Here is a 14884-nt window from a genome sequence, read left to right as displayed (position 1 = left end):
GTGGTGACAGGAGGTTGGGATTCAACCCATAAAGAATGAAATGATATCCCACTTTTGAGAAGTGGACCCCTTTGCGAGTTTCAGTATCTGCAAGCATAAGGGTAAACAAACCTCAGCGCACTACTCGTTACATTTGTTGAACAATTTATCCCTCCTTTGATTGGTGTAATTGCTTGTTGATTTCGGGGCGGGCACGGTCCATTCGGGAGGAGACAATGACGATTAAGGGGATTGATTAGTCTCAATTCCTCGGCTTATAGGTTAGTAGTAATCTATTTGTGCATAGCTATACCGACCGACGTTCGTTGATACATTGGTTATTCATTCTTTATGTCTTTGCTCCCGCGCAAACCAACTCATTGGAATATCGAAGGCTTTATTCTAACAGACAATGAGCACACTTCTGTGCGAAGTATCCGTCTACATTATCGCATTCCGTTAGATATTTAGATCGAGACTCTTCAAGATCCTCATCGAATAGTTTCGAGATATCTCAGCCTACTAGCTATAAGCAATCGTCTCTACATCTAGATGTATAGTATCACAAAGTCTAGGTTCAGTATGAATACTAATAAATTCTCATCTCCTAATACCTATCCACAGTCGTATTCGCAATTCACCCAATGCAACGCTCTCGTCTATGCGTTCGGGCTCTTCCTTTTCCCCGTGTATCTTAAGTTCCTGCCCTTGGTATCCCTTATGCTTATTTTATTACTTCCTTTAAAAAAATTAAATATCGCGGCGCAAATTACTTGTAGGATCCCTCCGCTGCTTTGATCCCCGACGCTGCTTGTTACTTGTTAATACCTATCTACCCACCACCTGAGTTTATACAAACCTTTACTTACATACTCTTGATTTGAATATCCCGAGCTGAACCATAAGATATTGATTCGTGGCGATTCGAAAGCATATCCTGTTCTTGGTAGCTTTCTTGCCCTGCACTATTCTCTGACATCTCTAACTCCCTGTTTATTGATGATGATCTGATTCTAAAGGTTGGCATTGGAGGTGGGACGGAAGAACGCTCACATGCTCCCAATGGTGGGACTCCATTGTTATCTTGATACATCGAATTTACAGCTTGGTCCTGCAAATAACCTCATGGCCATGGGGATGAATCATAATTATGGTTTGGCGTACGCTGAAGCTGATCGGAAGGAACGATATTCTGTTCTGTGCTTGCTTGTCCATATCCCCGTCTTTCGTCTACTGTTTGTACATCTCCTTGCAAGTGAACCAGTAGCTGTATTTCTCTGTTGGTCAGGGTGCCTTCTTTTGCCTAATTAATATTTCGACTCATCACAACATATGCTTAGTAACTTAAAAATAGCCAGCATGTTGTCGATTATAATCAGCACAATTTCCTGCTACAAAGACAAGGTTAGTCTGAATATCGGATTATCCCAACGCTGCCTGGTACGTTCGAATTCCTGGCATATCATCCAGTGGTAAGATTTTCCTCCGAAGTCTCCCATCTCGGCCCAGTGCGGGAGACAGTAGATTTATGCGTGTTTTAATTCCCTGCACATGTCTGGATGGGATAGAAAGCTCTATTTAGGTAATTTTCGTAGATGTGATTCCGGGATGGAGAATAGGTTGAGTGCGACACTCACTGTATGTATTTGTAGCCAAGATAAAAAGGAAGGTGTCATGAAAAAATGAACATGGGAATTTCTCGAAGAATTTAGATTCTTGAGATGAGAATTGTAATTCAAATATTGTGAAAGGATGAACGCAGGAATTTACCGGGATATACTCTTGAAAGCAAGAGAAGCAGGAAGAACTCACCTCCTTTTTCTTTAGGGTTGTTAATCGAGATGCATGATTCTTAGATGGGAGAAGCATAGAATAACCAATTATGGGTTTAATCCTCGCAAGAACTCTCAGCCAACTTATCGTTCTGTAGCTGTTTTGATACAAGTCATGATGAAAACAATAAATGCTTCCTATCTTGTCAACATTTTAGATTATATTGCCACTCCCAGGGCACTTTGATACCATTTCGATGTTATAATCGGGTTCTTTCAGTCATCGCTCACCATGGCTTACATATGAAACTTTCCAGATAGTCATTTTGAATATATCCTTCGAAGTAGTGTTTCTTGCTTGAGGTTCAAGATATCAGTAATCCATGCTACATCTAACGACAGCATCGGAGAAAGATTAAAGAAAATCCTCCCCATGGGTCATGAGTAATCCCTCGATATCGTTATTACTTATAAATATCACCATTTTTGCAACAAAAAAGGATATGAACTACTGTGAATTTCCACGCCTTTTCACGGTGAGAGATGCCAAAAATTCGTTCATTCGAAGCAATGTAGAGCAACAATCTGAAAATCTTTCCATGAATAATCTCTTCTGGAATCAGCTTTCGCTAGATTTATTACTAGGAATAAGGCGTTATATTCTATTATTTGGAAATTTATGACTGTAGGACTATCCAGCTTTCAGGTTTTTGCTATATTCTCGTGATCACTTCGTTGTACATCATGGTCTCCCCCTATGTTTTATCATTGCAAGACACATTTTTAGCGAAACTCCACACCAAGTCTAATCCTTTAGATTTAGGTTATAAGTACACCATACAAATTTTAAATTTCCACCTTACCACCACAGATGCTTCTTCTAGAAATCTTAATCATAAAGATCCAATTTTGGACAGAAAGTATCGGTAGTACAATAACACATACACCTCCTATAGACTAGCATACTAAGCTGAGACCATTCTTGCATAGCCTCATATAGCATCATGCGCGTTACCAAGAAGCTTGCATTTTGCGGATATCAGCACAATGCCTGCCTGTATCTGTGACACGGCGTATTATTTACATTGACATCATCATGTTGTGCTTAGATTCAGCCTTGTTTGCAGGTCTTGCTGATACCAGTTGTTATACTCCATTGTATTCACAAGGTAAATTCGCCGATGTTGTTATTAATAATACGATTAGTGGTGGTGCTGTGTTCTAATAGTAACACGAAAACCCTGCAGTTTTCCGAATCTTTAAAATAAGCTTGCGAATTCTGGGTTAAGGCTATGGAATATAACGTGGTTCAATTCGAAGGAAGTTCTATCTATTACCCTTTAAATAAAGATTAGAGTTCCTCGAGGGCTTTCGACTCGTGAAAACTTGAATTTTAAAGTACAGCAGCCTTAGAACTCGCCTCTCAAATATATTATCTCACAACGTGAAATATAGATTCAACTAATAAACTTTATTTATGCACCGATCTCGAAAATGTCCTGTCTGCTTTGATCTCAACCCGTACTCGAGAAGAGTGAGAACAAAATGGTGTCTTTACTTTGATGTTGATTCTACGGAGGGACAGCATCTCCAACTCAATTCCTGGTAAATCAATCATGGAGTAAAATTATCTTGTCCCAATTGTTGCAAAATCAAAGAAGGTCTAGATATCATGAGCCAAAAGCTGACAACTTTCGACTCGTCTAAGGAGATTGAGATTGAGATATATAAACGTCAAGATTGTCCACTACGAGTCGCGGTGGCTCCAGTTGAGCAAGAGGGAGAAATTCCAAATCGCAAACAACCTGGTCTACTGAGATCATTCACAAATTTGAGCGCTCTGATAAGGCTTGCTAAACGGCCAAAGCGACAACTTCGTCCGTTGGTACCGCGAGGATATCTTGAGTTTGAGTTTTATACCTTATCAGGTCAGTTCTGGAAAAAGTTCAAGTCAAGCTGAAATGTACACTAAACACAAAAGACCAAACGACTGTTCCAAACTCCAACTCTGGGCCGAGTCACTTTGGCGTGGCGGAAGAAACTCATCCTCAGATCACAGTCGAAAGTTACGCAGAGATTATCCAACGATGGGTCAACGATTGTTGCGAAAACCATACAATCTGCTCCTTACAAGATGATGGTGTACCATTTGTACCCAGCCGATTATTAGATTTGAGCGGTGAACAAGGGCAATCGATTCGGCTGGTTGAAACTATGCATTTTGTTGATGCTACCGAGTTATACGCAACTCTAAGCCATCGTTGGGGAAATTCTCATTTCATTCAAACTAATAGACAAACTCTTCAGAAACATATTAAGACAGGTATCGAAATATGCGATCTCCCAAAGACATTTGCAGATGTTGTTACAATACTCCGAACACTTCGTATTCGCTATGTATGGATTGATAGCTTATGTATCATTCAGCATGATGACGAAGACTGGAAAGAACAAGCGACTCAGATGGCCAGAATATACTTTAAAGGTTATTTGAATATTGCTGCGACAGCGGCATCAGACAGTACAGAAGGCTGTCTCAATACTCGGAGCTTGCGGCACGGTATAATATCAGATCTTAGAGCATTACCTATCAATGCGAGTAATGTATCCCACGAAAACAACGTGGTCTATATCCGGCCTTCATTTCATGCAGTCCACCAACGATTCAACATCCGCAAGAGAAATCGCGAAACCGATCCTGCAGACCACGAAATCACATCACTACTATCAAGAGCGTGGATATTTCAAGAGCGACAATTGGCGCCACGGACTATTCATTTCCATCCAACGGAACTAATCATGGAATGTAAATCTGGTCTTCGCTGTGAATGTACCGGTCTTGAAAATATGTACAAAACGTCCAGATCAAAGCTAGCCGATATCAATTCGCTAGATAGACGTCATATTCTAGATCGCTGGCTTGGTCTGATCAACGAGTATTCGAAACTACTCATTACATATGATAGAGATAGATTGGTAGCTCTTATTGGAATAGCAAAAATCTTTCAGGACCGCCTTGAATCCCGTTATCTGGCTGGGATATGGCTGAGTGATCTCGCTAGAGGTCTTTTATGGAATGTAGCAAGCCATTGTCATTTGAACATGACCACAATCTAAATATATACCGATACACCTCCGAATCGAAATTTGCCCCTACTTGGTCTTGGGCATCTCTCGTATCGGATCGAAAGGACACACCAATTAACTTTCTACTTCTTTATGAAGATTCTTTTAAGGCGCATGACCGTTTTGCATATGTTCATACGAATATTCCTATGTTAGCCATAGATTCTTTGAAGAATCCGGAACCTGCATATCTAATTATCCGGGGATTGACTATTAGCGCTAGAATATTCCACGGCTACCACAAGCATGATCGCACCTTAAACGACACTACGCTCGAGTTCTCACAAGTTCACCACAAAGATTCTCTCGGATTTGCTCTGGATTGTACGCTTTCCCAGTCCGGAACCACGGATGGTGATAAAGTATGTTGCTTACTTGTCGGAACCTCCAACCAATACGGAATTAGCTTTGGATCGCGAAATCATTGGTTACACATTCTTGTCTTCAAACTATACCAGGATTCTGAGGCTTATGAACGCTTGGGGATTTGTGCAGCTCGTTCAAATAGTAGGATATTTCGAACGGCGCGGGAAAACACTTTGAAACTTATCTAGATATTCGTCGATGCGTTATATAGTTTGGGATGTAAATACTTAAAATAAGGAAACTAATTATGTTCTTTTGTATTTCTGAAATTTGTAGATAGACTCAAATTCTTATCAGCTGTTTGATCATTGAGAATCACGAACAAAGGCTTAAATATCATGTGCAAGTGACTAAACTGTACGATATTGTTATAAATAAGCATAGAGAAGCTTTGATATGCGTAAGCCCGATAGCTGTAATGCTGCCATTTCGAGAAAAGAATCTGTCTCATTGTGCTTAATACACAATGCAAACACTAATGCCTCCAATCTTTAACTGGAAATTTCGCTTAAACCCCCTTTGATGTGAAGTCTCAGGGCAATACCAATGCTCGTCTAATTAGCTTAATGAGATCATTGTGCTCAGGGTGATATAATAAGTATAGGCCATGAAAGAAGTTTTATGATAGATGCTAGCACCCAGCTATATTGAGAACAATGATGAATATCCATAATGAAAAATAAGGCATAGACATCGCTAGTAGATTCTCCGCAAACAAATGAGAATTCCCCTGAAAGACCTCACTTTACATGAGCTTTACTCTGAATTAAGGGAGCCAGATGTGATGAAATTGTCTACTGCACGTATCTCCAGCTTGTTCCAAAGAATGAAACTAACTAATGCCATGGAATTGCCTTGTTCGTTCTTTGAGATATCTTCTCAATGCTCATCATTGATCCCTGCTTAGAAGATATATCTTTAACTTCTTTGACCATGAAGTATTCATTGTAGAGAATGGAAGATATAATAATCTAAATAAGTCTCATAAACCATGGGATCAATGCAAAGAGTCCCTCTGGTCCAGCAGCAAAATCGCACTATCGGATTTGCGCAGTTGGGAAAAGAGTCTAGTTGCTTTTACAAGGAAGAGATGTGTAAAGACATAACTGTAACTTACCTTTGCGATCACCAGTTGAATTATAGGGTACCATGCCTCTGGGAACAGCTGTGGGCTTCTAGATCCCCGGTCATGATGGCCATCCATATAAGACGGGGACCTCGGCACACCGTACAAGCTCTCTGTAATCAATGTGTTTTGGTATGCCTATTTCTTTTCAAAACATCCATACTCAAGCCTAGTCCAAAGCCTTAACCTAATTGATCCAGGCGACGCAGGCAGCTCAACCAGCTCAACCGGCATAACCAGCACAATCAGCGCAGGCGGCCCAGGCAGCTCAACCAGCTCACCCAACACAACCATCCCAACCACCTCCACCACCGCAAACCTCAAACCCAAACACATAAATCAGACTCCGACATCCATCACCATACCACAAACAAACCCCCCATAATTCCCACCAACCCTCCCAAACCCTCACGAACCCTCACGAACCCTCACGACAAAAAAAACCCAACAAAAGCGTTCCTAACTTATAATAAACAGACGCAATAGGAATTAATAACCAAAACAAGACAAGCCAAGATAGTATGTAGACTTAATTAGCCACTTTGCTTAGAATTTCTATTCTTCCACAAAAAAAGTATTTTAGAAACTAGGTTTTGTTTTGTATGTATGTATGTAGATAATTTCTTGGTATATTGATTTATTTATTTGTTTATTTATTTGATGCGGATTTGTGATTAAATGCTTGGCAACTACGAGAATCGAGTCACAAACTGCTGCCTACTCCTGCTCTTCAAGCTTAAATATGTGATGCGTTGAAATACGTAAGTGTGAGTTTTGGGCATTCAAACAATATGAAGATTATATCAAAAAATCAAATCTCAAGTCCAAAAAAAAACTTAATAGAACAACAAGATATCTATTCCTATTGTCCTGTATAAATCCATACTACACACCCTCCCTCCTTCCACTAAATTACACCCAAAACCTCCATCAAAATTACCCCAATCCCAACAATCCCCCAGGAATCAAGGAATCATCCAGTTATCGATTCAAAAATCTAAACCACCAACACTAAAACCATAACACTCAAAGCAACCACCAAACTTCCTCTTGCATTAACTTTCGAAACTCCAGAATCCGAAAATGAATAAGCGGTAACGGCACTGGAATCGCTTGTTCCAGTTGGGGTATAGATGCTTGGTAAGGCGAATGTGAAGGTTTCGGTGCTACCAAGGGTAGCGGTGTCAATGAGGATACCAGAACCAGTTAGCGATACGCTACTTGGGGTGATAGTTGGGAAAGAGGTAGAGTTGAAGATGGGTGCAGAAGTTGGTTTTGTGAGGAAGGAGGTCGTCGCGTAGGTTGGAATGAAGGTTGTTGGGCCGGTTGTTGTTACGGGTTGTGCGAGTGCGATGGAGGGTTGAGAAGTACTAACATCTTCGGTAGCTGGAGTAGATTGAACAGGAATATCTGTTACAGATGTGGTGAATGGTTGAGCGGAAACAGGGGCACTGGAAGTTACTGCTTTAATTGGGGTTTCTGGACAAGCTGTTTCGCCGGATAGGAGGACACCAGAAGCTACACATGCAACGGAGGATGTACTGGTAGTCTCACCGGAGAGTGAGACACTGGAAGCGGCTGGAGAAATAACTGTAGTAGTCGGTACAGCGGGCTCAGTCTCGCTGAAAACTGCAACTGTAGTGATAGCAGCCGGTGGAACCATGCTTGTAGTTTCACCAGATAGCGCATCAGTCGAGCTATCCGGTGTACCAGGGCAAGCTATTTGGCCAGATAAAAGAACACCGCCAGAAGGTATGCATGCTGCAGAAGATACACTAGCAGAGACACTTGGGCTTGAGTCAAAAGCGACCACAGTGCTTGTTCCTTCGGTAGTCACAGTGCTCCAAGCGTATACAGTCTCAGACACTTGTGTTGTGTAGGCTTCTGGTAAGACGGTAGCTGTTTGAAGGATAACAACAGTACTGCTAGTATTTACTGCAACTGAGGTTATGGCTGAAAGACTTGCAACAAGACTCAATGTTGAAGAAGCAGCAGCAAGTGGACTGCTGACGGCAACTCCTTCAGCAGAAGTCGAGCTAATAATAGGACTAGCTGCCGATGTGGTGCTTGTGATAGTACTTTGAATAGCTGTAATCGAATCGATACTTATGCTGGATGGTGATGGAATGGCTTCTCCTTCGGTAGCAGTGATAGGGCATATAGTAGTTGAAAGAATAACAGTTTCGGTAACAACGGATCCAAGCTCGTCAATTCGAGTGTTTATTCCATAGATGGTTGATGTGGAATGGGGATACGGAACTGTAGTTGTGGTAAAAACCCCAGCGACTGGAGGTACCTCTACCGGGTACGTTGTGGGAATGATGGTGGCGACAGAAGACGTTGAAGAAATGTTGCTGGTTGTAGAAAACGCATCAAGGGAAGATGCTGGGCAAGCGGCCTGGCCAGAAAGGATGACACCAGTTGAAACACATGCTACGGAGGACGTCGATGAGGTACTTTTAATCATCAGTATATTTTACTCCATCTAATAATCATCCACTAACGTATATGTGTTTGTCGCGGAAACTTTACCAATGAATGGAAGCGCCAAAATGGCGATGGAAATGATTCGCTGAATCATGATTAATGAATTAAAAGAAGAAGAAAAATAATGAGCGACTAGACGTAATAACGTCACGGAAGTAAAAAGGAAAGAAAAGAAAGATCGACTTTCTCTCCGAAAGAATGACGAGAGTATGTCTTTAGCAATAGATGAAAAAAGAATGCATTATTGTGGGCGACGACAATCTTTTGAACCAGGCGCTACGAGTTCCTTTTTGCAAAGCCACACTATATTTCATCCAGTCCTCCCAGTCATCAAGAAAATAAAGTATTCTGTAGGGACTGGGACTGGGACTGGGACTGGGACTCCAAGCAACAGTTTTGAGATGTTGAAGTCATTTCCCCATATGAGGGAGGGAGGGCCTGTTCTTAAAAGTGGAGATTGCAATCAATGGTCTCTAAGCCCGATCTGACGAATTGAAACAAAGCGAAATGACGAAGGCTAAAGATTCGAGATCACTCTATCTTTTCATCCCAGGTACCGGTACATAACTACCTGGATATTATTGATATTAAGGGTAAACTCTCCCCTTCAGAGCATATTTGGGCTATATGACGCCGGGAGCTCTGGATGATTTGGTTACATGGGGATGAAAATTGTTGTGAATATATTGAAAATGTGGAGCTTTATAGCCCTTGGCCTGGTATACCCATGTTAAGAGAGATGGTACGCGCCTTTGCCATGTCGTTGTCGATTGGCTGAATATTTTGAAATATTTTTTGACGCTCTGTAGCTCGAATATCTGCCGCCCTACAAAAGCTACATTGTTTCCTCGGTCTCTTGGTGAAGCAATCGAATTGTCTGTGATACCTGCGCTAATCGTTAGTATTGGCTCATACTGCTCTCATTTTGACGCCCTACCTACCCTTGTTCACTGTCAACACTTGGATATGCGTGTCATCCCAAAAACCTCAGAGCAACAAACGAATCGTGATTTTGTGATTGGTTACCAGATTTTGTGGAAAACGAAGATGATCAAGACGTTGTGCTTGCTACATGAAACTTTGTACGCCGTGCTCGGTTCGTGCTCGTGCTGACGCGTTGGGTAAAATTTCAGGGCCTCGAACAGAACGTGGACGACCCCGCCGCATAAACGCTCAAAGTCCAATAGAATTTCGCAACTCCTTCCCCCGTTTGTCTTCATGACGATCACGTGATCCTATTAGGAAAAGTAATCTTGCTTCCACTCTTGTGAAGGTGTTAACTCTCAATGCTTCTAAGACTTAGGTATTCTCTTTAGCTGTCAGCCAGAAGACGAAGCCTCTGAAGACCGTCAGAAACCCTCCGATAGTAAAAGTTATACCAAGGTAGGTTACATGAACATCCAAGGTCTTGCGGATGATGCGCGTCAGTCTATAAGAAGACAGTAATGGAGAAACAACATGAATAACCGCAATGTCTACATATTCCAATGAACAAAGTAAGATCTACGATCACCATCACTCACTCACTCACTCTCACTCTAAACACTCACCTTGTAGACGCATCGAAGTATCGACGTTACAATATCCATCAGAGATATCAATCCAGCAAAACCAAACACAAAGCCATCAATCGAAGTTATAGCTCCTCAAAGAATCCTGTAAAGTCAAAATGCAAGTTGATGAATTCGTCCAGCATGATCATTCATCTTGTCGCGACGATAGAAATGCTTGTTGCGTCAGGTTGCCAGACACGAATAAATGCTTCATATTTCTTCATGTGATGACCGCAAATGGCAGTCTCCTCGGCGGTGAAGGTCATTCCACGACCAATGGAGCTTCAAGCAAAACCAGGTACGAAGGCAACATTTTTGGCGAAGTTCCCAGCTAGGCCAATTGGTGGAATAGCTATTCATTCAACAGAGGAGATATTGGTACCAATATCTGTATGATGAATTCTTGTTCTGTTGATTCAAAAATCACCTCCCTTAACATGCTGAATCAAGAAGCTTAAGATATCACTGATAATGATGATTTACATTGCACGTACTTCATTGGACGGTCATTCAGAAATCAGTAAGCTCCATCTCACCAAAAAGACTTGAGCATAATGCGGGGAATATGGTTGGAGATCTGCATTTCATGATGATGCTAAGGGTGATGTATTCATGTCTTTCATGAGCTCTCGGGTACCGACTTGACTCTAAGTGGCCGGTTTGAAATGATGAGGTTTACGGTGGGAAGCATGTCGGGATGGATATAAACATCTGCTATACGAAATGCCCAGAATACAGGCATAGGCAAGTCCGAAGGACGTTTGTTCTAATTTGGGGCTTCTACTTTGACAGAATAATCAAACATCAGACACATTGATCCCTCATATAGTCTGAACGCTTGCACATTACTGTCTGTCTGGTCCAGCAACATTATCAAGTGTCTTTGTATCTTGGTACTAGGCTTTAATATCCATGATTAGCAAATTTATAGCAAAGCACCAGCCATGATCCAAAAGTCTCGTAAACCACCATTCAAAAACAAACCAATCACTTATTTTTCAGTTAGATATAGATGGTTAATGATGCTATGCCGATTAATATTGGAGATTAGGATTATGAATAACCATAGACATTTGAGCATAGCTGAACTAGCACCACCTAAGATTTCTATAAGTCTTATCCAAACACACATTTGCAATTCTTCACATGCAGTATCTATCTAAATGTGAGGTAGTGAAATAATCAATTGTAGTCTAAAGCTTTGGAGCATAAGGCCATTCATCAAGTAGAAAAGTCTATTAAGATACAATTACCTATCCCAGCTAAGGTGTCTGAGTAAGTGCACGTGAAAGTGGAAGTTGCCAAAGAGAATTTATATCCCAAATGAGTTGAAACATCTATATTCCTATTTCCAATCAAATCAAGATATTAACAAAGTTCAGTCATCATGAATTCCCCCACTATCATTTCAATATTTCAATTCTTTGAAAACTCGAGTCTCCCAAATTCCAGCCCGGCACACTCCAGAATCCATTCTCACCTTTACTCCATTCCACAATCTTCCAAATCCTCAAAGCATCCTTTCATCATCTTCTTTCAAACTTAAACAAGAATTGATTTATTCACGCACATTTCTTTATTCCACTACACCAATACTTTGATGGCGGTGGCACTTCATTTCGCAATTTTCTTTGTTCCCTATATTTTGTCTCAGCTAGGGTCAGCTACTGTAGTCATGACTACACATATCATAAACTCCTAGCGAAATACAACAAAGTACTCCGTAATGGTTTCTTGGTACCATACTATACACACAACCTTTTATCTACATCACAGTTAAAACTTATCTTGACTGGAAGAAAGTTACCACACTCAAAGTTTGAAGCCGGCAATTCTACACAAGTCCAGCTTGTGATTGCTAAGCTCAAGGTTTTTTGTTCGGCCAGTTCCCTTTGTCAGGTTTTGAGAGACAAAGAGGATCTTGGGTAGAGGTTGAAAGGGAGATGCTGTACAGTCCTATGATAGACGATTCAATAGTTCATAGGTATGAATTATCATTTCTGTTCATTTCAAGCATATAAATACTGCTATTCTTCAAGGAGTCGAATCTTAACCTGAACAAGTAACATTACCTAGGTATAGTAATATCATTCAATACTGACTTTAACTCTTTCCAGACAGAAGATGAAGTCCCGAAACCCAGAATCGGAGTTTCCTAGCAAATCCACAATGTACACCATTCCAGAGCTTTCAGAGCTTTCAGAGTCTCCAGAGTCTCCAGAGCTTCCACAGCTTTCAGAAATAACCCACGAATACAACAGCGCCCATCACCAAACAAATCCTACATTTGCTGAACAGGGACATCCAAAAGATGCACCCGAGATAAGCAAACGTGCTTTCAAACAGTACGTCAATCTCCAACTCATCAAATCATGTGCACTCCTCGAAATTTCCGAGCTTGATCAAGCTCTAGGACATGTGGAGGAAGCTTTATTTATTGCAGAAGACAAGAACCTTTTCTATGAAATTAGTAAATGTCATTTGTATCGAGGATTGTGTTTTATAGAGATGAAGAGGTGGAGGGAAGCAAAGATTGCGCTGGTAAGGGGCGTGAATGTTAGGGGTTGGGGGGGAAGAGTGGAGGAGTTGATGAGGGAGGTTCAGATGCGTATTGACGAGGATAAAAGGGGACGAAATCAGGAGGCTTAGGCTTCATGATACTGTGTGTTTATGGGCACAGTTGGAATTATAGTACCATTTTTTTTTAAATTGATCTTTTTTTTTTGGCGTGAAACAATAGTGTGTGTGTGCAGTTTTAAATTTATTGGAATCATCTAGATTTAATTTGGCATTAAAACTGAGATGGGGAATACAACGTGAACTCCAAGCCAGACTCAAAGCAGAGCATAGCTAAAGCTCAGCTACGAGCCCCATAGGCGCTTCAAATCGATTTCTTTGAAAAAACCCAAGGTATGTAGAGGGAGTAGTGAGTTCTCTTTGTGATTGACACTGCAAGAAAGAGCTATATGTGCCGGATGCATCAACAACAATAAACCAAGGCGCTCACAAAGAATTCTCCCTATATTGACCTGCAGACGTGCATCTGTCTGAACATTCATCTTCAGGTTTGGAAAACACTGGCCCGCGGAAAGCAAAGCTGAGTCGCGGTAAATCTACTAATTCAAAGACGTAGCTGCTGAAATTAGTCACAATGGCGGCGGTTCCACCACCAGAGGACGTAAGTATTATTCTGTACCAATAACTATCGCTTTTGGGGGCATGACTAATCGATCCTCTTAGGATCAGGAGGGTGATGAACCATGGGCTCCAGGTTTTGAGAAACCGTGTGAACCTGGGGAAGAGCGGAAGGAGGAGAAAAAGGAGGGGGGGGGAGGGGGTGAGGGAGAGGGGGAGGGAACGAAAGGAGAAGACATCGAACCCGGCTCCGGAGACACCGACAAAAAACCACCACCGAAAAAGGCAGAGACCATACGAGGTACACCCACTGTTACTCAACCTGGTTTGGACTTGGCTGAGAGAACCGAACAAGAAACTACGGCCGAAATCTTCGCGCAATGGGAAAAGGCTGAAATGATGATGAGAGCTGATCTGGACGCCGGAACATACACCAAGGAGCAAATCGAAGAGATCAGGACCTTGATGGCTGCCAGTGTGAGTCTGTCTCTTAAATCTGCCGTAAGCGCAATTTTAGTACTGTGATGACATGAATATTCAGACGAATACTAATTATCATGATAGAAATTAAAGATGGGCTTGTCAGGCAAAAAAGCCGCGGATGTAATGACTATTGAACAATTGAAAGAGAAAATCATCAATCTCGAGAAGGATTTGAAGGAGAAGGGACAGCATGGCGATGAAATCATAGCTCAATTAATGGAACTCCAAGATCAAATGAAACAGACCCAGTTGGTGCGCGCTGAGGGAGAAAAGCGCGAAGCCAGATATAAAGAACAGTACAAAGAAGCTATGGCGAAAGTAGATGCCGCGACAAAAGAGCAGCGGGAGAGAAAAGAGCGAACGGATAAAAAAAGGGAGGAAGAGATCCGGCAGGCGGAAGCTCGGATACTCGCCGATGCACTGCGTGATAGAGAGATTGCGGTAAATCTGCTACAGAGAGAGTTGACGGCCAAAGAGGAAGAATTGGATCGTATGAAGGCAACGACAGAAGAAGTAAAGGAATTATTGGAAGTGGAAGCAGCAATGAGAAAAGAGGCAGAGATGAAAATGGAGGGAGAAATTGCAGAACTCCAGAAACAAGCTTCTCAAAAGGATAAGAAAGTTGAGGAGCTTATCCAGGAGCTAAAAACATTGCATGAAAGAGATGATACCGTGGTTCTTCTTCAACAACAGTTAGATGCCAAACAGAAAGAATTGGATCGTTTTGAGGCAGAGAGACGGAAAGAAAAAGAATTATTGGATAAGGAAGCAGAACAGAGAAGGGAGTCGGAGATAAGAACGGAGGCAGAAATCTCACAGAAACTCCAAAGAGAAGCTTTTCAAAAAGACGAGAAAGT

General features: G+C 41.6%; 6 protein-coding genes across 6 annotated transcripts in view; 4 read left to right on the top strand and 2 right to left on the bottom strand.

The window, feature by feature from the left end:
* Nucleotides 1–501: 501 nt before the first annotated feature.
* Nucleotides 502–2076, bottom strand: SS1G_05280 (predicted protein; the record flags this gene model as incomplete). The annotated part of the gene is made up of 5 exons (XM_001593802.1): nucleotides 502–527; nucleotides 853–1090; nucleotides 1617–1694; nucleotides 1792–1953; nucleotides 2053–2076. The coding sequence occupies 5 exons, from the start codon at nucleotides 2074–2076 to the stop codon at nucleotides 502–504; spliced, it is 528 nt and encodes a 175-aa protein (XP_001593852.1).
* Nucleotides 2077–3423: 1347 nt separating this feature from the next.
* On the top strand, nucleotides 3424–5431 carry SS1G_05279 (hypothetical protein; the record flags this gene model as incomplete). Its single annotated transcript, XM_001593801.1, has 3 exons — nucleotides 3424–3628; nucleotides 3811–4727; nucleotides 4814–5431. The coding sequence occupies 3 exons, from the start codon at nucleotides 3424–3426 to the stop codon at nucleotides 5429–5431; spliced, it is 1740 nt and encodes a 579-aa protein (XP_001593851.1).
* Nucleotides 5432–7366: 1935 nt separating this feature from the next.
* Nucleotides 7367–8950, bottom strand: SS1G_05278 (predicted protein; the record flags this gene model as incomplete). The annotated part of the gene is made up of 2 exons (XM_001593800.1): nucleotides 7367–8825; nucleotides 8874–8950. The coding sequence occupies 2 exons, from the start codon at nucleotides 8948–8950 to the stop codon at nucleotides 7367–7369; spliced, it is 1536 nt and encodes a 511-aa protein (XP_001593850.1).
* Nucleotides 8951–10646: 1696 nt separating this feature from the next.
* Nucleotides 10647–10805, top strand: SS1G_05277 (predicted protein; the record flags this gene model as incomplete). The annotated part of the gene is made up of 1 exon (XM_001593799.1): nucleotides 10647–10805. The coding sequence occupies one exon, from the start codon at nucleotides 10647–10649 to the stop codon at nucleotides 10803–10805; it is 159 nt and encodes a 52-aa protein (XP_001593849.1).
* Nucleotides 10806–12578: 1773 nt separating this feature from the next.
* Nucleotides 12579–13058, top strand: SS1G_05276 (predicted protein; the record flags this gene model as incomplete). Its single annotated transcript, XM_001593798.1, has 1 exon — nucleotides 12579–13058. The coding sequence occupies one exon, from the start codon at nucleotides 12579–12581 to the stop codon at nucleotides 13056–13058; it is 480 nt and encodes a 159-aa protein (XP_001593848.1).
* A 502-nt stretch (nucleotides 13059–13560) lies between these two features.
* SS1G_05275 (hypothetical protein) overlaps nucleotides 13561–14884 on the top strand; it is a gene marked incomplete at both ends in the record, with an annotated part of 4221 nt that continues 2897 nt past the window's right edge. Inside the window, 4 exons of the mRNA XM_001593797.1 lie at nucleotides 13561–13587; nucleotides 13650–14021; nucleotides 14109–14719; nucleotides 14800–14882. Of these exons, the coding sequence (XP_001593847.1) occupies nucleotides 13561–13587; nucleotides 13650–14021; nucleotides 14109–14719; nucleotides 14800–14882 (1093 nt within the window). The remainder of the gene's footprint in view (nucleotides 13588–13649; nucleotides 14022–14108; nucleotides 14720–14799; nucleotides 14883–14884) is intronic.

The sequence above is a fragment of the Sclerotinia sclerotiorum genome, genomic scaffold (assembly GCF_000146945.2).
Source record: "Sclerotinia sclerotiorum 1980 UF-70 scaffold_6 genomic scaffold, whole genome shotgun sequence".
Classification (NCBI taxonomy): Eukaryota; Fungi; Ascomycota; class Leotiomycetes; order Helotiales; family Sclerotiniaceae; genus Sclerotinia; species Sclerotinia sclerotiorum.
The sequence above is the reverse complement of the archived record's forward strand: the minus strand, read 5'-3'. Positions and strand labels throughout refer to the sequence as shown.